Consider the following 25,801-nt stretch of genomic DNA (forward strand, 5'->3'; position numbering starts at 1 on the left):
GAAGTGCGGTGCGGTGTGGCGGAGGAAGTGCGGTGCGGTGTGGCGGAGGAAGTGCGGTGCAGTGTGGCAGAGGAAGTGCGGTGCAGTGTGGCGGAGGAAGTGTGGTGTGGTGGAGGAAGTGTGGTGCGGTGTGGTGGAGGAAGTGCGGTGCGGTGTGGTGGAGGAGGTGCGGTGCGGTGTGGTGGAGGAGGTGCGGTGCGGTGTGGTGGAGGAGGTGCGGTGCGGTGTGGTGGAGGAGGTGCGGTGCGGTGTGGTGGAGGAAGTGCGGTGCAGTGTGGTGGAGGAAGTGTGGTGTGGTGGAGGAAGTGTGGTGCGGTGTGGTGGAGGAAGTGCGGTGCGGTGTGGTGGAGGAGGTGCGGTGCGGTGTGGTGGAGGAGGTGCGGTGCGGTGTGGTGGAGGAGGTGCGGTGCGGTGTGGTGGAGGAAGTGCGGTGCAGTGTGGCGGAGGAAGTGTGGTGTGGTGGAGGAAGTGTGGTGCGGTGTGGTGGAGGAAGTGCGGTGCGGTGTGGTGGAGGAGGTGCGGTGCGGTGTGGTGGAGGAGGTGCGGTGTGGTGGAGGAAGTGCGGTGCGGTGTGGTGGAGGAAGTGCGGTGTGGTGTGGTGGAGGAGGTGCGGTGCGGTGTGGTGGAGGAGGTGCGGTGTGGTGGAGGAAGTGCGGTGCGGTGTGGTGGAGGAAGTGAGGTGCGGTGTGGTGGTTGTGAAGAGTGAGAGATGCGCAGGTAGCTTACGTGGGCGCTAGAAAGCGTTGATAATTATGGGAAGATGTCTGTTTAACGACAAGTGGTTGGGGGATGACAAATACCCCCAAAATAAGGAGAAGAATCGTTTGTGATAAAAAGCGCTGGATCGCACAAATGTGTTTAAAGACAGTACCGCAGCGCTGGGGACACGGCGGACTGGGAAACTGGCTTTTCACGGACACGAGGCGCGCGTGTGTTAGAGGTCAAGCACTCCGAAGTGAAACGCAGGGGGGTTCGCGCATGCGCACGAGTCAGGTGGAAAATGGGGCTTATAGGAAATAATAATAATAATGATTAGCATCATTTTTTTTACATAATTAACATTGTTTATTGTACCAAGTTTAATGACCTATGGTCATGAGCTTTGGGTAATGACAGAAAGAACAAGTTCGCGGATACAAGCGGCTGAAATGAGTTTCCTTCGCAGGGTGGCTGGGCGCTCCCTTAGAGATAGGGTGAGAAGCACAGTCACTCGGGAGGAGCTCGGAGTAGAGCCGCTGCTCCTCCACATCGAGAGGAACCAGCTGAGGTGGCTCGGGCATCTTTTTCGGATGCCTCCTGGACGCCTCCCTGGGGAGGTGTTCCAGGCATGTCCCCCCGGGAGGAGGCCCCGGGGAAGACCCAGGACACGCTGGAGGGACTATGTCTCTCGGCTGGCCTGGGAACGCCTCGGTGTTCTTCCCGAGGAGCTGGCCGAGGTGTCTGGGGAAAGGGAAGTTTGGGCTTCCATGCTTAGACTGCTGCCTCCGTGACCCGGTCCCGGATAAGCGGAAGAAGACGAGACGAGACGAGACGAGACCAAGTTTAATATAAATCTATAAACAACCTTTATTTCAAAACTCAATTAAAAAGAACTCCAGAAAATACAATAATTCTAAATATAGTACAATATAAATAATTTGTACAAAAAGTTTTTTTTAGTTTTATTACTTATCGTCTACAACAGTGTTTTTAATATAATAAGAATAATATTAACAACCACTAATAATAATTAGTAGTAATAGTAATTATTATTGATTATTAATCATTACTACTTATGATTTAGTGATTAATAAGTACTAGGGATTATTAAATGTTATAAAATTAAGTTATTAAAAATTATTACAAATAATTATTAAAAAGTAGTAATTGGTAGAATACAAACACAGTCATGGATTATAGATAATTTTTTAAATAGTGAACATTGATATAAAATAACTGTATTACTACTAATAATAAACAATAATACTACTAGTAATACTTTTAATGTTATTATTCAGTTCAATTGTTATATCAGTGATCACTATTAAAAACAAATTATTATCTATAATCCATGAATAATTGTTTATCACTACTACTAATAATAATAATTACTTTTTAATAATAATTTTAACGAATCTTATAACTCAAATTTATAGCATTTTAATAATCACTACTTATTTATTAGTATAATTTAGTAGTTGATAATAATTACTAATTATTAAATTACATTTTGATAATCACTGCTTATTAATTAAGTAGTACTTAATAATACTGAATTATAATTGCTACTCTATTAATTATAAATTAATATAGCTAATAAGTAGTGATTATTAAAATGTTAAAAAAATTGAGTTAATTTTTTATTATTATTAAAAAGTAGTTGATTATTATTATTATTATTATTATTATTATTATTATTATTATTATTATTAGTAGTAGTAGTAATACAAACAATTATTCATGGATTATAGATAATAATTAATGATTATATTTGAATAATGAACATTGATATAACAATTGCACTGATAATTAGTTTAGTTATTACAACACATTGATTAATATTGATAATGGTTATGAAAGGTGACAGTTGTTTCTCTGTGTTTAATGTAACGCTCTGATGATTGTATGACTGCATAAACAGGTTTACGCTGTTACCTGCTATAATGCAGAAGATACTCGAGAACTTCCTCAGCCAGCTGTGTACTGTACCACACTCACACTGATTTTGCTGTCGGACACAAAATCACACATCATCAAAGATAATCTTTGGGGATTGAAATAATGCCGGCTAAGGTTGTTCAGCTGGTTCTACTTGCCGTTTAATGTTTTTGAAATGATTCATGGTGTTTTCTCCAGTAAACCCCAGTCTTCTCCTTGCTGCTACAGTAGTTCTGCAGGCCCAAAACACACGGCTTTGCTTCAGCTGTTTGCATGTCTAACAGTTGCCATTGATGCACCCTGTTGTTCACCAATTGTGTGCATTCTTCTTAAAGTTAGTAAAAAAAAAACTATTGCAGAAAACAGTTTTAAGTTGTTGTATTTATCATTTTCTTTGCCATGGTACAGTCTTAATTTTTCCATTTAGAGGTCTTGAAAAGGTCTTAAAAGTCTTTAAATTTGTACTTGAAAAATGTGCAGATACCCTGGAGGCTTGTGGTGGCACAAGTAGGCAGGACCGACCGCCCGCCCGCCCGCCCGCCAGCATCTTTCGCAAACGCTCATCGCAAAATTAGTTGCAGCTGTGATAATGGAAATCGTCATTGCTTTCTTCAATATTTATGCTAACGACAACTCACGACGATTTCCGGCAACGTTTTGGTGCTAGTTTCATCTCACTTGTACAATTCACAGAGAAACAAGCTATACGTACACGGTTTTGATCACTTCTTAAGTTCTAGTTATTTTGGTTAGTTTTCAAAGTTACTTCGCCAATATGGCAAAAGTTTTGTACCGCAAAAATGAGGATCGTGCCAGGGAAATCGATAAATCGAACGGGATAAAGAACTGTTTCTGATGGGCATGGCTCGATATAAGCGTTACTGTGCAGATAGGGACACAAACTGTGACAACGTGCCTGATGGAACATATCCGAAAAGTGGACGTGCCGGGAAAGGTTCTGTGTATTCTGTGCTCAGATATGATCAATTATGGAAACAGAGGAGCTAGAAACATCCAGGAGCACATCAACACAAAAAAGCACAAAGGTATGTTTTACTTAAATTGTCAAAGATAGAGTCAGGAGGAATCTAATATATCGTTACGGTTACCTCCATTATCGCTCACGATATATATATATATATATATCTGTAGGGATTTGTTATCTTAAAGTTTATAAACGTTTTAAACCATCATTGAATTTGAAAACATTCATATATATTAGTGTGTGTGTGGGAAAGTTGGCAGACATTTCAGAGTTTTTTTTTTAAATATCCCATTCTCATCCCTGCTAAATTCAACAGCCATGGGCTCCTCTAAGCAACTCCCTCGCATTCTGAATAATAAAATAATTGATGCTCACAAAGTAGGAGAAGGCTACAAGAACATAGCAAAGTGCTTTCAGGTAGCTGTTTCCTCAGATTGTAATGTTCTTAAGAAATGGCAGTTAACAGAAACAGTGGAGATCAAGGTGAGGTCTGGAAGATGAAGAAAAGTTTCTGAAAGAACTGCTCGTTGGATTGCGAGGAAGGCAAATTAAAACCCCTGTTTGACTGCAAAAGACCTTCAGAAAGATTTAGCAGACCCTGGAATGGTGGTGAACTGTTCTACTATGCAGCGACACCTGAACAAATATGACCTTCATGGGAGAGTCATCAGAAGAAAACCGTTCCTGCGTCCTAGCCACAAAATTCAGCGTCTGAAGTTTGCAAATGAACATCTAAATAAGCCTGATGCATTTTGGAAACAAGTCCTGTGAACTGATGAAATCAAAATGGAACTTTTTGGCCACAAGGTGCAAAGGCATGTTTGGAGAAAAAAGGGTGCCAAATTCCAGGAAAAGAACACCTCTCCAACTCTGAAGCAAAAGATGAAAATAAAAAAAAAATGTTTTTGCTTAAACTATAAAGGGAATGAGTCATCTTTAACTTTATGCCTTTTGGAGATCATTTCATCTTCAACTTGCTTAACTGTTCACAGTAACATCAATTTTGACCAGGGGTGCCCAAACTTTTGCATACCACTGTAAGTATAGATGAGGCAACAGCTTGTTTTTTCCCTTCTTTCAGCCCATAGACAGAACAGAAAGAAGGCAGCTTCCAATTTCTTCTTCATCATCAGGTTTTTGTTTGTTTGTTTGTTTGTTTGTTTGTTTGTTTGTTTGTTTGTTTGTTTGTTTGTTTGTTTGTTTGTTTTTTCCTTCCCCAAATAATAAAATAAGATTGCTGCTTGTATTACCACATGAGCTCCAGCGTTCCTGATGGAGTTAGACCAAACATGTCTGATCTACACAGCTACCATCTTGGGCGCATTGTGTTCTTTTCTCCTAGATAAGACTAGTTTCCTGAATATTCCTTGTTGTTATCTGAGTGTGTGATTGTCAGAGTTGTGCACTGTCTGTGAATCAAGTTTGAGTTGTGTTTTTGTAACTGCAATAAAATCTACAGCCATGTGGGCATCGCCCAGGGGCTCAGCAGTGCCCGTCCCATTGGAGTGCATTGTGTGTGAGTGAGCTGTTTTTGGGGGAAATTATGTGGATTTTCTAACAAACTAAACAAAAACATACACACAGGAATCTCTGTGGAGTTTAAATATTCTCCAAAATAAGAGTTTAACTCTTTGATGCATAAGTTATCGAACCCCCACTAATGCATAACATGGGTCTAAGTAGACCCGCATTCATTTCCAATGTAATTCAGCATTAAATGTTATATTCACTCTCACAACTTCTAAAACCAATACAATTAATCCCATTATACTTATAAAAGTAATTATTTAGGTACTCCTTAATGTAAGGAAAGTGATTTTTTTTATTTCTCTACATTTTCAATTTGGAATTACTACACTTATTTCTAGACATGGGTCTAAAAAGACCCGCATTCGTTTATAATGGAAATGTAAGTTGTTGTTTTTTTTCCAGTTACAACTTCCACAATTATTATATTTTAAATAGGAGATGGATTAAAATGTCATAAATTAGGTAGTTTTCCATGTACAACAGCTGGTGCCCTTCCGGGGAAGATGCAGGTTCCTGCAGTACATGCCCAACAAGCCTGCAAAGTATGGCATTAAAATATTCTGGATGTGTGATGCGCGGGTGCCTTATGCAATAAACGGCACTGTCTACACTGGGAAACAGCCAGGAGAGAAGACACAGAAGAACCTTGGTGAGAAAGTTATCCAACAGCTGTGTAGTGTCATCAGACAAACAGGTGAATATGCTGTATTACTGTGGGTGGTAAAAGACAGCAACTGGACTTGCTTGAAGATTCTTGAAGACGTTTCACCTCTCATCCGAAAGGCTTCTTCAGTTCTGTCTGACTGGTAGGGAGCATCAGGTATTTATCCTCTCATGGATGAAAAGCTCATCTAAGGTGTCGTTGAGTCATCCTGTTGGTGTGGGTCACTGGGGGCTGGATGTGAATGGCCTCGAGAGTCGTTAGGGTGATCAATGGATTGCCCGTTAAGTTGATCAATGGAATGCTGATTCTCTCTGTCCTCCTGTGAGCCACTGAAAACAGCTGGGTTTTGGTGTGCATTCAGTTGTCTGGGAAGTGTGCCAAGGACTGCATTGTAGGTGGCTGATAAATTATGTCTTAGGCTACGTTTACATTAGACCGTATCTGTCTCGTTTTCTTCGCGGACGCACTGTCCGTTTACATTAAACCACCTGGAAATACAGGGAAACGGGAATCCGCCAGCGTCCACGTATTCAATCTAGATCGTATGTGGTCCGGTGCTGTGTAAACATTGAGAATACGCGGATACGCTTGTGCTGAGCTCTAGCTGGCGTCGTCATTGGACAACGTCACTGTGACATCCACCTTCCTGATTCGCTGGCGCTGGTCATGTGACGCGACTGCTGAAAAACGGCGCGGACTTCCGCCTTCTATCACCTTTCATTAAAGAGTATAAAAGTATGAAAATACTGCAAATACTGATGCAAATACTGCCCATTGTGTAGTTATGATTGTCTTTAGGCTTGCCATCCTTCCACTTGCAAGTGGTAAGTGATATGCGCTGGGATCACACACACAGCGGCTCAGTCCCGAATCGTGGCTCGTGCACTTCACTCGCGCGCTGTGTGAGCTGCGCAGGGCCGGAGTGCGCACCCTCCAGAGGGCACTCGCTGTTCAGGGCAGAGTGATTTGGAGCGCAGGATGCCTGCAGAGCCGAGCGTATTCGTGTATTAGTGTTGCTGTGTGCACGCAAATCGTGTATTGGCATTGCTGTGTGCACACTAATCATTTTAAAAACGTTAATCTGATGATCCGCTGATACGGTCTAATGTAAACGTAGCCTTAGACCCCCACCTCTGTTCAGTGATGGCCATTCCAGGTTGACAAAAATGGCTTCTTTAACTCCTCGCTCATACCAACGTTGGTATTCCATTGATCACCTTAACGGGCAATCCATTGATCACCCTAACGACTCTCGAGGCCATTCACATTCACCAAAGGAGGCGTGGATCTCATGGACCAAATGGTCCAAACATACACATCAAAGCGGCGAACAAGGAGGTGGCCTATGGTGCTCTGGCAAAATGTGGTCGATGTTGCTGCTCTGAATGCATTCACTGTTTTTACAGCACATCACCCTGATTATATGGGTGGTGTGCCAAATGCCCGGCGCCTCTTCATCAAGGAATTGGCTCAAGAGCTAATCATGCCTCACATGAGGAGGCGACTGGAGACCAGTCTCCATCTGCAGAAGCATGTCATTCAGGCAATGGAGATGTGTGGCTTACAGAGGCAGTTCATCCAGCCACAGAAGCCAAACCGTATCTTGCAGAGTAAGAGAAAGAGGTGCAGCCGGTGTCCCTCTGCGCGAGATAAAAAAGTGTCTCACTCATGCTCCCGATGTGCACGGCCTGTGTGCAAAGAACACAAATTCACTCAGGTGATTTGTGAAATGTGCAAGAACTGAGAAAGCTGTAACAATCTCAGTCACAGTCATTTTACTGTTTTACATGTTTTATGTAAAACATTCAGAATTCATTCAGAATTATAGAATCAGAATTATATTCATTCAGAATTATTTCTGAATATGTCATTCAGAAAATAAGTTCTTGTTACAGTAAGTCTTTGAATGAACTCTTTTCATGCAATGCTCCGAGTCAATGTATTGTTTTATACTATTAAATACTTTAAATATCATAAGTCAGATATGAAATAATTGTAATTTTGAATGATTAAATACATTTTTGCCAAAGAAAATACTGCAAAGAACTGATCCTTGAACAGTATTACATAGAAAATGAAAGCGGGTCTTTTTAGACCCATGTGTCTAAATAATACATAATTATGTAAAATGTCTTCTACTTCAAAGAGTAACCATAAAGTATGAAAATTAAGTATTGGTGCTGGGAATAAATACTCCATAAATCATAAAAAGATGCATTATTGCATGAGGAATCAAGATCATTTTACAATATAGCTAAGAAAAACTAAGCCTTTGGTGAATATTGCCTAGAAAATGAATACGGGTCTTTTTAGACCCATGTTATGCATTAAAGGGGTATTAACAAAAAAAGGTATTTTTACGTTAAATGCAATGATGCCAAAAATGAAATGAAGCTTTCTAAGGGACGTAAACAAGCCAATTGAGGAATTTCTGGAGTGCTGAGCAAAAAAAATGTATTATGATAAAGATATAGAAAATTTAAACTCTGCCGGGTCTATTTAGACCCATCTTATGCATTTAATTCGCATGTTTTCCTTCATGCAGGATTTGACCCTGATTTGATAAACTCTTGCAATCAGAGAACAGATTCACATGTGGTTTAGTGGAAATATTAATTTGTGTATCATCTGCTGAAATGAAGTGGGTCAGTAATGGATGCGTGTGGACGCCCTGTTTAACTGGGACAGTGTGTGATCTGAATGGACCTCGAGAGACAAGATGGAGACTGTCACATGGATACGATTTAGGGGACTTTAAATCTGTACCTGAATGCCCCATAGATTTAAAACACTTGTGAAAATCGGTACTTAATCAAACAAAATAAGAGTTGTACCGAGAACCAGAGCAGGTTGAGTTCTGGGTCCAGTTCTGATAGCAAATTGAGTTCAATAAAGCGAAACAGAAGGAGTCAGTTTTAACCAGTAAAACTGAAAGATGAGTGAAGTGAGAGAGAGATTTACATGGAGACGGCTGAGTGATCCTCTTTCTCCCAGAATAGAGCAGCACTTTCACCAGATGTTCAACTTCCTTCAGCCAAACTCACTGAAGCACAACACACAGCACTGAATCTCCAGCTAAACACACTCTCTCCTCACACTGATAATGACTATTAACTCCAATAAAAGAACACACAATGTCCAAAATGAAGCTTTATTTCAGCAGAGCAAAACTACAGGAAGAGCAACAGGACAGTGAAGAGAGTAAAGACAGAAATGTCAGCATTGTGTAGAATTGAAACTCTATTGTAGATGGATGTGTAAGCAGCTGAGTGTTAAATTCTATCTTGGAGCTGTTAGCCTTCACACTGGCTCTTTCTGAACGTGACCGGATGATTGATGCCGTCATGGGAGACGGTACAGACAAACTCCTCCCCCTTTTCCCAGAGTGCTTTGCTGAGGGTCAGGGTGCTGCTGCGTGTGTAACCGTCCTTCTTGTGTTCTTCTGCGCTGGTCAGAACCCCGTTCTTCACCTCTGAGCCGTCCACTGTCCAGCTCACCAGCGCCCCCTGTGGAGAGTAGGCAGACAGCAGGCAGAGCAGCGAGGCCGATCCCTCAGACAGCTGCAGAGAGGAGGGAGGGAGCAGAGACACGGAGGGCTTCACCGTGGGACCGGCTGGAGACCACAAACACACAATAAACACACACATTTACACACGCTTACACAACATTTACTCATTACTGCTGATTAAGAGTCCAGACTGGAGACATTCATGTGTGTTCAGTAATCAGTGCAGTGATCCACACTGTTCTCACATTACTGCAGTTCAGGAGAAACTTCTGGAAACTTCTATGACCTTCAGCAGCATCTATAAACTCTACCCATAGACATAAAAACAGTTCCTAACTCTAAATGAACAGAGACACATGGGGGGCTTCAGGTTGGGAGGAGAAACATCAGTCCGTTTGGTTTCAAGTCGACTAACAAACAAAGAGAACATGTGGAAGCCATCAGCTTTAACTCCACACCATAATCCATCTTCTTTCTGATTGAGTGTTCACTCAGTTCTATTCAGTAACTGCATCCAATAGTCACACTGTATTCCAGCACTGAAACACTCAGTGAGTGGATTCTGTAAATGCTCTGAACTCCAGTCGAGACAAAACTGGAAACTCTGCAGCAGCACAAATGAGTTCCAGCAGCAGGAGAACATTTACTAGTTACTCTTTACATCGTGGACCGACGAGAACTTTGATCAGCTTTATTCTGGTGTTGATACTCAATGAAAATGAATCACTAGACGCTGAACTCAGGGGGACTTTAAACAGCACAAACATCTGGATTTATTCTCTCACTTTTAACAGTAAAATATAATCATTAACATCAACAAACAAACAAACAAATGTCTTGTGATATTTCAGATGCTGATTTTTTACAAACTGCACTTCATAACCAAAACTGATTTTTTTTCAAATCTTCTCAAGTTCATTCAAAAATAAAATTAATAACAAAATAAATTCACTAATGTGTAGAATTTGAAATAAAGAAGAGAAACTTACTGATGATGAGTTTGGTTCCTCCACCGAAAGTGTACCACAGTGATACATTCTAATGAAGCCGTCGTACAAAAACCTCTGTTACACTCCAGTGACCCCACACACACACACACACACACACACACGTTTCCATCGAGAGAGGTTCCACTTTGCATTATCAGCTCATGCTTCAGCGCTCTGCGAGTGTTTATAGTCCTGTGACTTTAACACTTCATGACTGAGAGCTGCTGCTCAGCGACTTCACCCACAGCAACCATGAGTTTGATCAGCGTCTTCATCTGCACACTGGCCCTCTGCGCTCGAGGTAACACAATGTTTTATCTTCTACTGTTCAGCTGACAAATCCATGGGAAGTCGGCCGACTAGATGAACTTCAACCTCAACATCATTATTAATGAAGGGAACGGATTTATTCTTCTTATTTTTTTCAGGATCCAGAGGTCAGGTGACTGTGACTCAGAGTCCTGCAGTGAAATCTGTTTCTCCAGGAGACACACTCACCATCAGCTGTAAAACCAGTCCTGCTGTTTACTTTACTGGTGCTTATTATGCTTTGTCCTGGTATCAGCAGAATGCTGGAGAAGCTCCGAAACTCCTGATCTATGCTGCTAACAGAAGAGAATCAGGTATTCCAGCTCGTTTCAGTGGCAGTGGATCTGGATCTGATTTCACTCTGACCATCAGTGGAGTACAGACTGAAGATGCTGGAGATTATTACTGTCAGAGTGTCCATGAGATCAGTAGTAGCGACGTGTTCACACAGTGTTAGAGCGTCGTACAAAAACCTGGGTGTGTGTGAGTGCTGCAGCTGGGACCTACTGCAGGTGCTGAGGGGGACGATGTGATCCAACACACACACACACACACACACACACACACACACACACACACACACACACACAGTGTAGCAGTGGACGCTAACAGCATGTTCATGAATCATTTTCCCCAGAGGTCGCATGTACAGGGAAGAAAGCAGTGTGTGTAGAACAGAGCTGTCTCAGTCCTGTGATGAGGCCGAAATACTGACTGAGACATTTCATGGATGTGATTCCGAGTTTATCTGCTGAACTACAAAGAGTTTAGTTGTAAATGGAGCTCCATGATCGAGCACGGAGTGGAACGTTAACTCCAAACATTCAGTCACTTTATGGAGTTCTGTGAGATCAGAGGGTGAATCAATCTCATTGTAAATAAAATGAGGTGGTGATTATCAAGCGTTTCACATGAATATGAGCAAAACTCTATCAGCTCCAAATCTCACTGATCTTCATGTTGCAACACAAAGCTTAGAAAAGTGAAAGTTCTGCACTGATTTGATCTCACAGCAGCTAATATTACACAATAACGCTCTTTAACTCTCATCAAAATGTCCTTTTATTCCAGCTGCATGATCATTAACTATCAGGTTTTCATTGGTTTGCATCCTATACTGGGTCCCTGCATCACCGCTGGGGGTCACTGCCCTGCTGGGGGCTGGAAATACCAATTAGTGCAAATGATTTTGTGTTTATGTTCATAAAAATGACTTCAAATGAGTTAACTCTAGATTTAGATTTCCAGAACACTGAGAGGATCATTATAAATCATGGAGATGAACAGAAATCCAGATATAAATGACCAGATTATGTGTGATTTATCACATATTATTCACATGAGGTCACGTGTGTTTACAGTTTTTCTGGATCGCTGACACACTGGAACTGGGCCTATTAACTAAACATCCAAATCCATGAGCCCAGCTACCAAAAGATAGTGCTATTTCCCAAAGCGATAAACTCGATTCCCCTGTTTTCACACATGATTCAGATTTGCTGAACTTTTTCTGAAAAACTCTTCACACAAATCCCTTCGTATCTCACTGGCTGCACCATGTGCTCATTTACAAAGCACTGGCATTCAGTATCATTAACACAAGTGATCACAGCTCCAACTCAATTATCACACAGTTCCCCAGGTGGAAACACCAAGAGTCAAAACTGTTCACACACCAATCCGACAGATCAAAAGGCCAGGGGTCAGTTCACTTGTCGAGGGTAGAGGAAGAGGACAAGGAGAGCAGGTGGAAGAGGAAGAGGAAGGACAAGGAGATGTAACCAAGGTTTATAGAGGAATGCATGGTACCCTTAAAACAACACGAATAATAATAATAATAATAATAATAATAATAATAATAAACTTCAAAACATTGTTTAGTTTTTGATTATTTTATTGAGAACAAGTCATGCACTAAAAGAAAAAAAACAGAAAATATGCAAAAGATTATTCACTTCACGAGTGACAGAAGAAATTCAGTCGAGCTTTAAAAGGTGAGGAATGAGTAAATTGAATGTTAGAGCTCCCTCTACAGGATGTAGCGGGAGAGAAAGAGGAAGCGAAACCTAAAGCCTCACTCACAACCCGCTGTACGTGCTGCTACGGGCGGTCTACAGTAAAAATAAAATGGCAAAACCGTGCTTGAGACTTGCGCGACACTTGCGTGTGTTCAGGGCCGTAGAAGGTCGCAAACTGCCCGTGGAGACTTTTGGGCCTGCACATGCAAATTCTACGGGTCTTGCGACAAATCAAGAACGCATACACTATGTACGGGACCCGTATTCCTTTTGTACGCCTGAACCAAGTCAGCAGTGCGGCTAGTAGGGATTTTTTTTGCGATGACAGTAAGACGCATGAGTGACGCGTGGTCATTGTATGAGTGACGTGCCTCAGAAATACTACACAAGTATTCCACACTTGCTATTTGTGCGGTGCGCAAGACAGAAGTACATCTCACTTTCTACCCCTATGTGTGGCGACCTGCACGCAGCGCACGCGACTTGCACACGACACGAGGGGCAAGACTCTGGGTATATATATTGGGGAGGAACCAAGGAACCGATCGTGTAGCGTGTAGCATTGTAGAAAGGAAGAAGACCACCTCATTTGCTGTTGTTATTTGAGTATATGTTTAATTTACCATGCAAATGTCAAATATTATAACATGAGTTTAAGGGAATAACGTATTTTATTACACTTCTGGGCATCATTAGCTGAAACATACATGAAAATCAGCATCTATAATATTAATTACATAAGCATATACAGTAGATACTGAAATAAATGTTTAAAGCATGTGTATTTACCTGTGGAAATCCCTCTGGCGGGGTGCTGTGCCTTCTGTCGGCTTGAAGGCAAACTTCTCCTTGTCCGTGCAGGGCTTACCGGTGCTGCTACCATCATCATCATCATCATCATCAAACTCTTCCTTCCCCTCCCCCTCTGCTGTTTCAGACTGGGTTACTTCACTTTTGCTCGCTTCTTCTTGGGTCCCATTTTCTAAACTTTAAACTGAAAATTTTTACATTTTTGAACATTGACATTTGTGATGGACAGGCCTTCAAGTCCAATCCGTTCTTCATTGCAAACCCAGGAGGCCTGCAGCTTATTTTGTACCAAGATGCATTTGAAGTAGTCAAACCTCTCAGCTCAGCAAAAAATGCACACAAAGTTCTCGCTGTTTATCTTTCTGTTGCAAATTTGCCAGTTCATGTGCGATCCAACACAGATCACATGTCCCTAGTCTTGTTGTGTGGAGAGAATGAACTAAAAAAGTTTGGATGTGCTAAAGTATTTGCTGATATGATCTCAGATTTGAAAGATTTTGCAGAAAATGGAGTCACTGTAGGACGGGAAACAGTCCGTGGGGCTTTGTACTGTATAGCTGGGGATAATTTAGGGTCACATGGCATTGGAGGGTTTAACGAAAACTTCACATCTTGTTATTTTTGCAGGTACTGTGAGGTCACCAGAGACGGATTTAAGAAAGAACCCAATCTTTGCGGCCGACAACGAACTGCTGATACCTATGACGCTGCTGTCGCCTCTCTGTCTCAGGAGAGCAGAGAAGTCAAAGGAATAAAACTGAGATCAGTTTTCAATGATGTGCCAAACTTTCATGTATGCCAACCTGGTCTCCCACCATCTTTAGGCCATGACATTTTTGAGGGCGTGTTGTCCTATGACCTTGGTCTGTACTTGAATTATTTCATCAAGACAATGAAATGGTTCACATATACCCTTTTGAACAGGCGAATCAAACAATTCAAGTTCAAAGGTTCAGATGCTCTCTCCAAGCCATGCACTGTCCAATCTGGTGCACTCAAACTCTCTGGTAACGCGGTCCAGAATTGGAATTTTTTGAGGTTGCTACCTGTTTTAATTGGCGACAAGGTGCAAAATGCTGATGATGACGTGTGGCAGTTGACTCTCCTGCTCAAAGATATTCTTGATCTAGTTTGTGCACAAAATATTTCAGTGTCACAGATAGCTTATCTTGAAATCATAATCCAGGAGTATCTGGATTCAAGGACGTGTTTGTTTCCTCAGAGTACTCTAAAACCAAAACACCATTACATGAGACATTATCCCACAGTAATCCTGAAATTTGGCCCCCTTATTCGATTGTGGACAATACGTTTTGAAAGCAAACACAGCTATTTCAAGCGATGTGCCAGGCATTTGAAAAACTTTAAGAACATTTGCCTAACTCTTTCTGAAAGGCATCAGATGTTTCAAGCATATGTCTCGGCAGGACCAGGATGTAGTGAGCTTCTGCAAATTAAAAATGGTTGCGCTTTTATTCCCAACCTTTACAGTGACACAGTCAATCATGCTGCTAGTGAATTCGGATTTTCAGAAAAAGATACAGTTGTCTCCACAGAAATTCAGTACAGAGGTACAGTATACAGGAAGGGTGATTTTTTGGTCTTGAATGAGTCTATGGAATTTGGGAAGATTGTCATCATTTTAATGAAGGATAATGCCACGGTGTATTTTCTTATGGACTTGCACAAATCAGACTGTCTTCCCAAATACCACCTGTACGCTATTACACAACAAAGTACAGGAATGCACTGTGTTAACATTAATGACTTGCTAGATTTTTACCCATTGACATCATACATCATTGATGGACACAGAGTCATTCCACTGAAACACAGCGTTTTGTCAAAGTGATCTTTGCTATGTTTGAATTGGTAAAGCACATGTTCGTTTTTTTAGATATTAAGTGTAGTTTGCAGATCGTTTAAAATGAAACACAATGACTAATATTGAAATGTTGAGTTTTGAGCATATTTGGCCAGAAATTGTTGCTAGAATGATGAGTTTAAAGTAGTTCTGTTTTTCATTTTCACAGACTTTGGGCCTAATTCATTTTGAAGTTAGAGTTGTGCCTAATATGAATGCAATGTTCTGAAATAAATGTAGTAAATCAGCTACATTTTGTAAATAATATTTCATTATGTCTTTAATGCAAATTGTAGAGATGTCCAAATCATTTCTACGCTCCGCTATCACGGAGGCCTTGCCTGACCTTCCAGACGTTTCAAAGGATATCTTGGAAGAAACTCTTCAATCTCTAGGGGTAGAGACACATGATGACTTTCAGTTTGTTAAGGAAGAAGATTTGTTGTCAGCCTTGAGGCCCATACAAGCCCGTAAGCTGGTTGCTGTGTGGAGTGTGAAATGTAAGTCTAACATTATGTTTTATGATGTGATCAGTTATCAACATTGCTATAAAGTTCAGTTAAAATGTAAAAACATCCATGTTTTGTGTATGTGTACTTTCAAAGGTCCGGCCCAAGAAAGTGGTTCTTCAAGCCTTAGTGCCTCACCAGGACCTTCCACATCCATGGTGTCTCTGTCGCCAATTTCAACGTCGTCGTCATCCAGCAGCTGTCAGAGCCCAAGTGGCAGTTTTCCAGACTCATTCATGATACCACGGGGACAGTTCCCAGAGGCTTTGACGCAGGCTTTGGAGAGAGGAAGACGTCCAAATCCAAGTATGAGGAAACAGATGTTCAGAATTGTGGTTCGCGAAATGATGAAAGTAACCACGTCATTAAGTAAAAAGAATGCTACTGATGTGGCTAGGAAATTAGTGGCAAAATACCCCAAGTCACTACAAGATGTCATTGAAGGCGACATAATTGGCACAGGGTATGGCTCCCTCGTGAAACAAATTCAAAATCGGATCGAAAATGTGAAAAGACCTACAACACCAAAAATCAAGAAAAGAACTTCACATGACTCGGACACTGACAAAATCCCCCCTGAAAAACGGGCAGCGATTCAAGACACCTATGGGTGCATCCGTTGGCATGTCAAGTTTCTGCCCCTTGGAGAAATGGCCGAAAGCCAGCAGCAGAAGAAAGAGGAGCTTAAAAATCTGTTTAGCCAGAATGAAGAAAGCCCAGGTCCTTTGAAAATGCTTATGAAGTCCACATTCTACAGCCAGCGACAAGATGTGAACCAAGGGAAAGACATGAAGTACCTCCTGGAAAACTGGCCATATTGGTTTCATGAAATTGGCATGATTGTTCACTTTAACGAGCTCACTGGAGTTGACCTAAAGGAAACCTTCCTGAAAAATGTGGAACAGAAGGGGGAAAGGCTCTTGCACTTCCTGAAGACAGTTGCTGTCAACAAATCCAAAAGATTCTATCAAGCTGCAACAAAGCTACAAATGATGAGGGGAGAACACTCAGGCTACACACAGGTCACAGAGATGGTGCTGCTTCTTCTAGATTATTTTCATACGGGTTTTTCATACAATCTTGTTTTCACGCTTGACACGAGTTAGTGACTGACATGTTAAAATGTAAACTTAATTTCTGGAATATTTTTATTTTTACTTTTTTTTTAAGGACAATCCTGCTATTCCTCCAGAAGGATGATGCTGAGTCTGGATCAAGTCATCGTGAACGAGAACATCTCTTCCTTTATCTCGTCCTTGTGCATGATGTTTGGCAGTTATTACTGCTTTAACATCCATTATCCAACTGCGCTTGCATCAACCCTGGAATTTCTTCAGAGGTAAGGTTTTTTTTTTTGGACAATTGTTTATTTAATCATTTCGCTGAGGCTTTTATCCAAAGCAACATGCATACAAATACCTACACGGCCAGTCTCCCCCAGGGCAACATGGGGTTACCCAACCCATTAATGTATGGTTTGAGTGGTATTATTGACTTTCCCTAAATATTAGAGACCAAAATGTCAAGCCTTTCTACTTGATTTTCCTTGTGATTCGGTAGAAAGGCTTTATATTTTAAACTTATATAGGGAAAGTCAATTATACCACTCAAACCATACATTTTCTGAAAGCTTCTGTCCTCTAGATGTGCGAAGACCTATAGCTCATGAAGAGTCCTGTAATGGATGTCCGTTCCTGTAATGGATTTCCACTGCATTTGCAATGTATGGAACTACATTAACTACCTCAAACATGTAGTGCAAAATGTTAACATTCTAATTCATGTTAAGCATGGTAAGACCTTTCAAAAAGAAAAAACTAGGTGTCATTGGATAATGTGGAGGGTGCATGGTAAGGCCCCTTAGCTCCCCGCCTACCAATAAAGCTTTAATTAAAGGAAAGCTGTAACCCATATTCTCACCTTTTTTATCCTTTTCTTTGTTGACTTGTGGAGACGGTTGTATCATGTATAAGTAATATGTGTTTCCTCTCTCTGTATTCCTAGATGTTTCTTCTCTATTAATCCAGAGAGGGGGATGAAAGTGGAGCGAACAAATGCTATGTGGTTGCATGTTAATCCAAGAGTTCTTACCTTGATTCAGGACCTCTCCAACCATGAATGGCGAGCCATTTAAAAAGGTACTTGTGCTAGTGCTACTGTTGTCTTTGATCATTGACTGGCTTTACAAATGAAACTAGACAGGGACACTCTAACGAGTGCAAACCCCGCCTTTTCCCTATTAAAATACATTGGGCGAAAATTTCGAAGTTCTGCCATGACCTTGACCTTTGACCTTTGACGTCCAAAATTTAATGGTTTCCTTCCTGGGTGATTGGCAACACATGTACAAAATTTGGTCCAAATCGATCCATTGGTTCTTGAGATATCTTGCAGACACACAGACAGACAGACAGACAGATACACACACACACAGACTGACGCAGGTGAAAATAATAACCCCTCTGACTACTGTCGGTGGGGTTAATTAATGGGAGAGGCAGTGGGAACGATAACTGTTCTGTTGCTACTGTCCCGTGGACTGTCTCGAGACAGTGCCAACTGTCCAGAGACAGCAAGGCACTGTCCCGAGATAGTCAGGCACTGTCCCCGGGACAGCGGGGCACTGTCCCCGGGACAGCAGGGCACTGTCCTGAGATAGTTAGGCAAGTGCCCGGCTGTCTCGGGACAGTGGGCACTGTCCCGGGACAGTCCATGGGACTGCAGCAACAGTAAAGAACAGTTATTGTCAGCCAGGCACTGTCCAGGGTCGGCCAGGCACTGTCCAGGGTCGGCCAGGCACTGTCGAGGGTCGGCCAGGCACTGTCCCGGGACAGTTAGGCACAGTGCCTGGCTGTCTCGGGACAGTGCCTAGTGTCCCAGGGCAGTGCCCGACTGTCTCAGGACAGTAGGCACTGTCCCGGGACAGTCCACGGGACAGCAGCAACAGTACAGAACAGTTACAGTGGTGCTTGAAAGTTTGTGAACCCTTCATAATTTTCTGTATTTCTGCATAAAAATGACCTAAAACATCATCAGATTTTCACACAAGTCCTAAAAGTAGATAAAGAGAACCCAGGTAAACAAATGAGACAAAAATATTATACTTGGTCATTTATTTATTGAGGAAAATGATCCAATATTACATATTTGTGCGTGGCAAAAGTATGTGAACCTTTGCTTTCAGTATCTGGTGTGACCCCCTTGTGCAGCAATAACTGCAACTAATGTTTCTGGTAACTGTTGATCAGTCCTGCACACTGGCTTGGAGGAATTTTAGCCCATTCCTCCGTACAGAACAGCTTCAACTCTGGGATGTTGGTGGGTTTCTTCACATGAACTGCTCGCTTCAGGTCCTTCCACAACATTTCCATTGGATTAAGGTCAGGAATTTGACTTGGCCATTCCAAAACATTAAATTTATTCTTCTTTAACCATTCTTTGGTTGAACGACATGTGTGCTTAGGGTCGTTGTCTTGCTGCATGACCCACCTTCTCTTGAGATTCAGTTCATGGACAGATGTCCTGACATTTTCCTTTAGAATTAACTGGTATAATTCAGCAAGCATAATGATGGCAAGCCGTCCTGGCCCAGCTGCAGCAAAACAGGCCCAAACCATGATACTACCACCATCATGTTTCACAGATAGGATAAGGTTCTTATGCTGGAATGCAGTGCTTTCCTTTCTCCAAACATAACGCTTCTCATTTAAACCAAAATGTTCTATTTTGGTCTCATCTGTCCACAAAACATTTTTCAAATAGCCTTCTGGCTTGTCCATGTGATCTTTAGCAAACTGTAGACAAGCAGCATTGTTCATTTTGGAGAGCAGTGGCTTTCTTCTTGCAACCCTGGCATGCACACCATTGTTGTTCGGTGTTCTCCTGATGGTGGACTCATGAACATTAACATTAGCCAATGTGAGAGAGGCCTTCAGTTGCTTAGAAGTTACCCTGGGGTCCTTTGTGACCTTGCCAACTATTACACGCCTTGCTCTTGGAGTGATCTTTGTTGATTGACCACTCCTGGGGAGGGTAACAATGGTCTTGAATTTCCTCCATTTGTACACAATCTGTCTGACTGTGGATTGGTGGAGTCCAAACTCTTTAGAGATGGTTTTGTAACCTTTTTCCAACCTGATGAGCATCAACAATGCTTTTTCTGAGGTCCTCAGAAATCTCCTTGGTTCCTGCCATGATACACTTCCACAAACATGTGTTGTGAAGATCAGACTTTGATAGATCCCTGTTCTTTAAATAAAACAGGGTGCCCACTCACACCTGATTATCATCCCATTGATTTGAAAACAGCTGACTCTAATTTCACCTTCAAATTAACTGCTAATCCTAGAGGTTCACATACTTTTGCCACTCACAGATATGTAATATTGGATCATTTTCCTCAATAAAAAAAATCTCGTCTCGTCTCGTCTTCTTCCGCTTATCCGGGACCGGGTTGCGGAGGCAGCAGTCTAAGCATGGAAGCCCAAACTTCCCTTTCCCCAGACACCTCGGCCAGCTCCTCAGGAAGAACACCGAGGCATTCCCAGGCCAGCCGAGAGACATAGTCCCTCCAGCGTGTCCTGGGTCTTCCCTGGGGCCTCCTCCAAGGGGGACATGCCTGGAACACTTTCCCAGGGAGGCGTCCAGGAGGCATCCGAAAAAGATGCCCGAGCCACCTCAGCTGATTCCTCTCAATGTGGAGGAGCAGCGGCACTACTCCAAGCTCCTCCCGAGTGACTGTGCTTCTCACCCTATCTCTAAGGGAGCGCCCAGCCACCCTGCGAAGGAAACTCATTTCGGCCGCTTGTATCCACGATCTTGTTCTTTCTGTCATTACCCAAAGCTCATGACCATAGGTGAGAGTCGGAACGTAGATCGACCGGTAAATTGAGAGCTTCGCCTTTTGGCTCAGCTCCTTCTTCACCACGACGGACTGGTAAAGCGACCGCATCACTGCGGAGGCTGCACCGATACGCCTGTCGATCTCACGCTCCATCCTTCCCTCACTCGTGAACAAGATCCCGAGATACTTAAACTCCTCCACTTGAGGCAGGACTTCTCCACCAACCTGGAGAGGGCAAGCCACCCTTTTCCGGTCGAGAACCATGGCCTTGGACTTGGAGGTGCTGATTCTGATCCCAGCCGCTTCACACTCGACTGCAAACCGCCCCAGTGCATGCTGAAGGTCCTGGTTTGAAGAAGCCAACAGGACAACATCATCCGCAAAAAGCAGAGATGAAATCCTGTGGTTCCCAAACAGGATTCCTTCCGACCCCTGGCTGCGCCTAGAAATTCTGTCCATAAAAATTATGAACAGAACCGGTGATAAAGGGCAGCCCTGCCAGAGTCCAACATGCACTGGGAACAGGTCTGACTTACTGCCGGCAATGCGAACCAGACTCCTGCTCCGTTCATACAGGGACCGGACAGCCCTTAGCAAAGAGCCCCAAACCCCATACTCCCGAAGCACCCCCCACAGAATACCATGGGGGACACGGTCGAATGCCTTCTCCAGATCCACAAAGCACATGTGGACTGGTTGGGCAAACTCCCATGAACCCTCGAGCTCCCTATGAAGGGTATAGAGCTGGTCCAGTGTTCCGCGACCAGGACGAAAACCACATTGTTCTTCCTGGATCCGAGGTTCGACTATTGGTCGAATTCTTCTCTCCAGTACCCTGGAGTAAACTTTCCCTGGGAGGCTGAGAAGTGTGATTCCCCTATAATTGGAGCACACTCTCCGGTCCCCTTTCTTAAAAAGAGGGACCACCACTCCAGTCTGCCACTCCAGAGGCACTGTCCCCGACCGCCACGCAATGTTGCAGAGGTGTGTCAACCAAGACAGCCCCACAACATCCAGAGACTTGAGATACTCAGGGCGGATCTCATCCACCCCCGGTGCCTTGCCACCGAGGAGCTTGCAAACCACCTCAGTGACTTCGGCTTGGGTAAGGGACGAGTCCACCTCTGAGTCATCAGTCTCAGTCTCCTCAGTGGAAGACATGACGTGGGATTGAGGAGATCCTCAAAGTATTCCTTCCACCGCCCGACAATGTCCCCAGTCGAGGTCAACAGCTCCCCACCCACACTGTAAACAGTGTTGGCAGAGTACTGCTTCCCCCTCCTGAGGCGCCGGACGGTTTGCCAGAATTTCTTCGAGGCCAACTGATAGTCCTTCTCCATGGCCTCCCCAAACTCCTCCCAGTTCCGAGTTTTTGCCTCCGCAACTGCCCGAGCTGCAGCACGCCTGGCCTGCCGATACCCATCAGCTGCCTCAGGAGTCCCGGAGGTCAACATGGCCCGATAGGACTCCTTCAGCTTGACGGCATCCCTTACTTCCGGTGTCCACCACCGGGTTTGGGGACTGCCGCCACGACAGGCACCGGAGACCTTGCGGCCACAGCTCCGAACAGCTGTGTCCACAATGGAGGTAGAGAACATGGTCCACTCAGACTCAATGTCCCCTGCCTCCCTTGGAAGCTGGGAAAAGCTCTCCCGGAGGTGGGAGTTAAAGACCTCCCCAACAGAGTGCTCGGCCAGACGTTCCCAGCAGACCCTCACCATACGTTTGGGCCTGCCAGGTCTGTCCAGCTTCCTCCTCCGCCAGTGGATCCAACTCACCACCAGGTGGTGATCAGTTGACAGCTCAGCCCCTCTCTTCACCCGAGTGTCCAAGACATAGGGCCGGAGATCAGATGAAACGACTACAAAGTCGATCATCGACCTCCGACCTAAGGTGTCCTGGTGCCACGTGCACTTATGGACACCCCTATGCTCGAACATGGTGTTCATTATGGACAAACCATGACTAGCACAGAAGTCCAATAACAAAACACCACTCAGGTTCAGATCGGGGAGGCCGTTCCTCCCAACCACGCCCCTCCAGGTGTCACTGTCGTCGCCCACGTGAGCATTGAAGTCCCCCAGTAGCACAATGGGGTCCCCAGTCTGAGCACCCCTCAGTACCTCACCCAGGGACTCCAAGAAGGCCGGATACTCTATACTGCTATTTGGCCCGTAGGCACAAACAACAGCAAGAGCCCTCTCCCCAATCTGAAGGTGCAGATAGGCGACCCTCTCATTCACTGGAGTAAACTCCAACACATGGCGGCTGAGCTGGGGAGGTATAAGCAAGCCCACACCAGCCCGCCGCCACTCACCACGGGTGACTCCAGAGAAGTGGAAAGTCCAGCCCCTCTCGAGGAGCTGGGTTCCAGAGCCTAAACTGTGCGTGGAGGTGAGCCCGACTATCTCTAGCCAGTACCTCTCAACCTCCCGCACAAGCTCAGGCTCTTTCCCCCCCCAGCGAAGTGACATTCCATGTCCCAACAGCCAGCCGCTGTGTCCGGGGATCAGGTCGTCGAGGCCCCTGCCTTCGACTGCCACCCAATCCACACTGCACCAAACCCCTACTGCTACCTCTGTGGGTGGTGAACCCACAGGAGCAATAAAAAAAATGACCAAGTATAATATTTTTGTCTCATTTGTTTTACTGGGTTCTCTTTATCTACTTTTAGGACTTGTGTGAAAATCTGATGATGTTTTAGGTCATGTTTATGCAGAAATATAGAAAATTCTAAAAGGTTCACAAACTTTCAAGCACCACTGTATTGTTCCCACTGCTACTGATTGAGATTATTGTGTGTGTGTCTTTCTCTTCTCTATTCCCTTGGTGTTCCTTGAAGTGACCACAGCAGTGAACACTCATATGTTTCCCTAGATGTTCTTCTCGAGTTTGTTTCTATTAATCCGGGGAAGGGGATGCACAAAAGCAATGCGGTTGCACGTTAATCCAAGTTTCCTTACCTTGAGTCAGGACCTCTCCGACCGTGATTGGCGAGCTGTTTAAAAAGGTGCGTGTGCTAGTGCTACTGTTATACCTCCTTTGTTTCTGGGCCGATATTAACGATACAGGCTATCAAGGTTCACTCACTCGCTCACTTCTACACCTCATTCCTCTCTTCCTCATTCTTTTTTCAACAATAAATTTGCATTCTTTTGAATCATACATTGACTAATGAGTGGTTTGTTACAGCCTAACTTTTCATTTAGAAGTAATTTTGAAGTAATTTGAAGCACTGCAGATAAAAAGTAAAACTGAAATACGTGTACGTCCCGTTGTTTTTACGAAAAAAAACTGGCAGCTGTGGTTGCCAGAATAATCCCGTTAAAAATACAGTACATACGTAAACATTACAGAACAGCTTGTAAATTTTACATGCTGAAACTGCTAATTTTACATTGAATCCTGGTGAAATGTTCATGCAATCATTGTTTATTGTACAATGAATATCCGTAAAATTAACAGTTATGTATTGATTATTGTACATTGAATACCTGTAAAATTTACATTTAGTTATCATTAATTGTACATGGAATCCCAGTGAAATGTACAAGTTATTCTGTAATGTTGTTTACATTTCACTGTATTTTTAACAGGATTATTCTGGCAACCACAGCTGCCAGTTTTTTTTCCGTAAAAACAACGGATTTTTTTTTACAGTGTGGCAAAGAGTGCAGCCACATCTGAGCTGATTCACGGTAGCCTCTATAATCCGGACCTTCAGAGAGGAAAACCAGGAGGGAATTTACACACTGCTCTCTCCTGTAACTCTGGACTGTTACAGCACAGATATGTACTGGAGCTGTTTGCTCTATTGTACTGTATGCTGTCTGAAATGCATTGTATTATTATACTTCTGTTTTTGCAGAACTGAGAGACGATCACCTAATGGAGGCTGAAGATGGATATTTTCAGAAGCACAAGAGATGGAACTCATCAACATGATCATATGGCCCTTTTCTACTACCCTTTTTCAGCTCGCTTCAGCCCGACACGGCTCGCATTTCGACTATCCAAAAACAGCATGACTTGGCTCGCTTCAGCCCTGCTTAGCCCCCAAAACTCGCACGGTTTTGGAGTGGGGCTGAAGCGAGCCAAACCGAGCTGAGTGAGGCTAGGGGCGTGAGGAGACACTCCCCTGCACGCTGATTGGTGAGGAGGAGTGTCCTCACACGCCCACACACGCCCCACGAGCACGCTGGGATCTGTAAACACCGTAAACCCGGAAGAAGAAGAATTACGAGAATTATGAAGCCGAATGCGCCTCGCCTCATCTATACGCTCTTGCCAGTATCTGTTGGCGTTGTCAGTGACAACAAGCCACAGCACCAAGACCAGCAACACTAACGACTCCATGTCCTCCATGTTTATTGTTTACTATCTGGGTTGCGAGACTACCGCTTAAAAGGTCACTGATGTCACTGTTTGCGCCGCCTAACGACATCACCTGACGTCCACCCACTTTCGCTAACTCCACCAAATGTGTCCACCCACTTCCAGCCAGCACGGTTCAGCGCGGTTGTAGTCGAAATGCAACTCCAACAGCCCCACTCGGCTCGACTCAGCCCAACTCAGCACGGCACGGCTCAGCCGCATTGGTAGTGGAAAAGCGGCAATAGATCATCAGGGAATATACCAAGGTGGTGATGCAGTCAGCGTCTCAATGACAGACCGCGTTCTTTGATGGAACAGGCTGAGGATGAAACAGGCCTATCGTCTTCTTTTCAAAATGAACTCTGATAGAGTCAAAGACCAGCGCTTGGAATATGTGCGAGGATGGTTTCTCAGACTGTATCAGGTCTTTGCAGAGGCTCCAACCAAGCTCAGTGAAAGAGAGGGAGATCTCCCTACACTCACCCCAGAAAATAGGGAGAATTTTTTAAACCTTGAATGACACACACAAAGCTACAGCAAGATGCTAAATGATACACATAACGGTACAAATGATTAAAATGTACAAACAAACAAGATTTCTGTATCAAAATAACATCTATTTATTCAAATTTTGTTATTTGTCAGTTGGGTGAAGTACAATCATATTAAGGAGGAAGTAATAAAATCTTGAAAAAAATTAAATTGTAAATAAAAAATTCCAAAACAAAACATTCATTCATTATACTATTTTAGAATGAAAG

General features: G+C 43.5%; 1 long non-coding RNA gene and 1 gene segment (V, D, J or C); both read left to right on the forward strand.

Moving 5' to 3' along the window:
- Positions 1–10,463: 10,463 nt before the first annotated feature.
- LOC132882200 (Ig kappa chain V-III region CBPC 101-like) lies at positions 10,464–11,877 on the forward strand. The segment is given in 2 exon segments: positions 10,464–10,614; positions 10,742–11,877. Coding segments are annotated over 2 exon segments (429 nt in total).
- A 4,240-nt stretch (positions 11,878–16,117) lies between these two features.
- LOC132875259 (uncharacterized) lies at positions 16,118–25,705 on the forward strand. Its single transcript, XR_009651778.1, has 4 exons — positions 16,118–17,162; positions 17,828–17,961; positions 23,544–23,676; positions 24,535–25,705. It is a non-coding gene; the product is annotated as an uncharacterized LOC132875259 (long non-coding RNA).
- The last annotated feature ends 96 nt before the right edge of the window (positions 25,706–25,801 follow it).

Source organism: Neoarius graeffei, chromosome 2, assembly GCF_027579695.1.
Source record: "Neoarius graeffei isolate fNeoGra1 chromosome 2, fNeoGra1.pri, whole genome shotgun sequence".
In the NCBI taxonomy this organism is placed as follows: domain Eukaryota; kingdom Metazoa; phylum Chordata; class Actinopteri; order Siluriformes; family Ariidae; genus Neoarius; species Neoarius graeffei.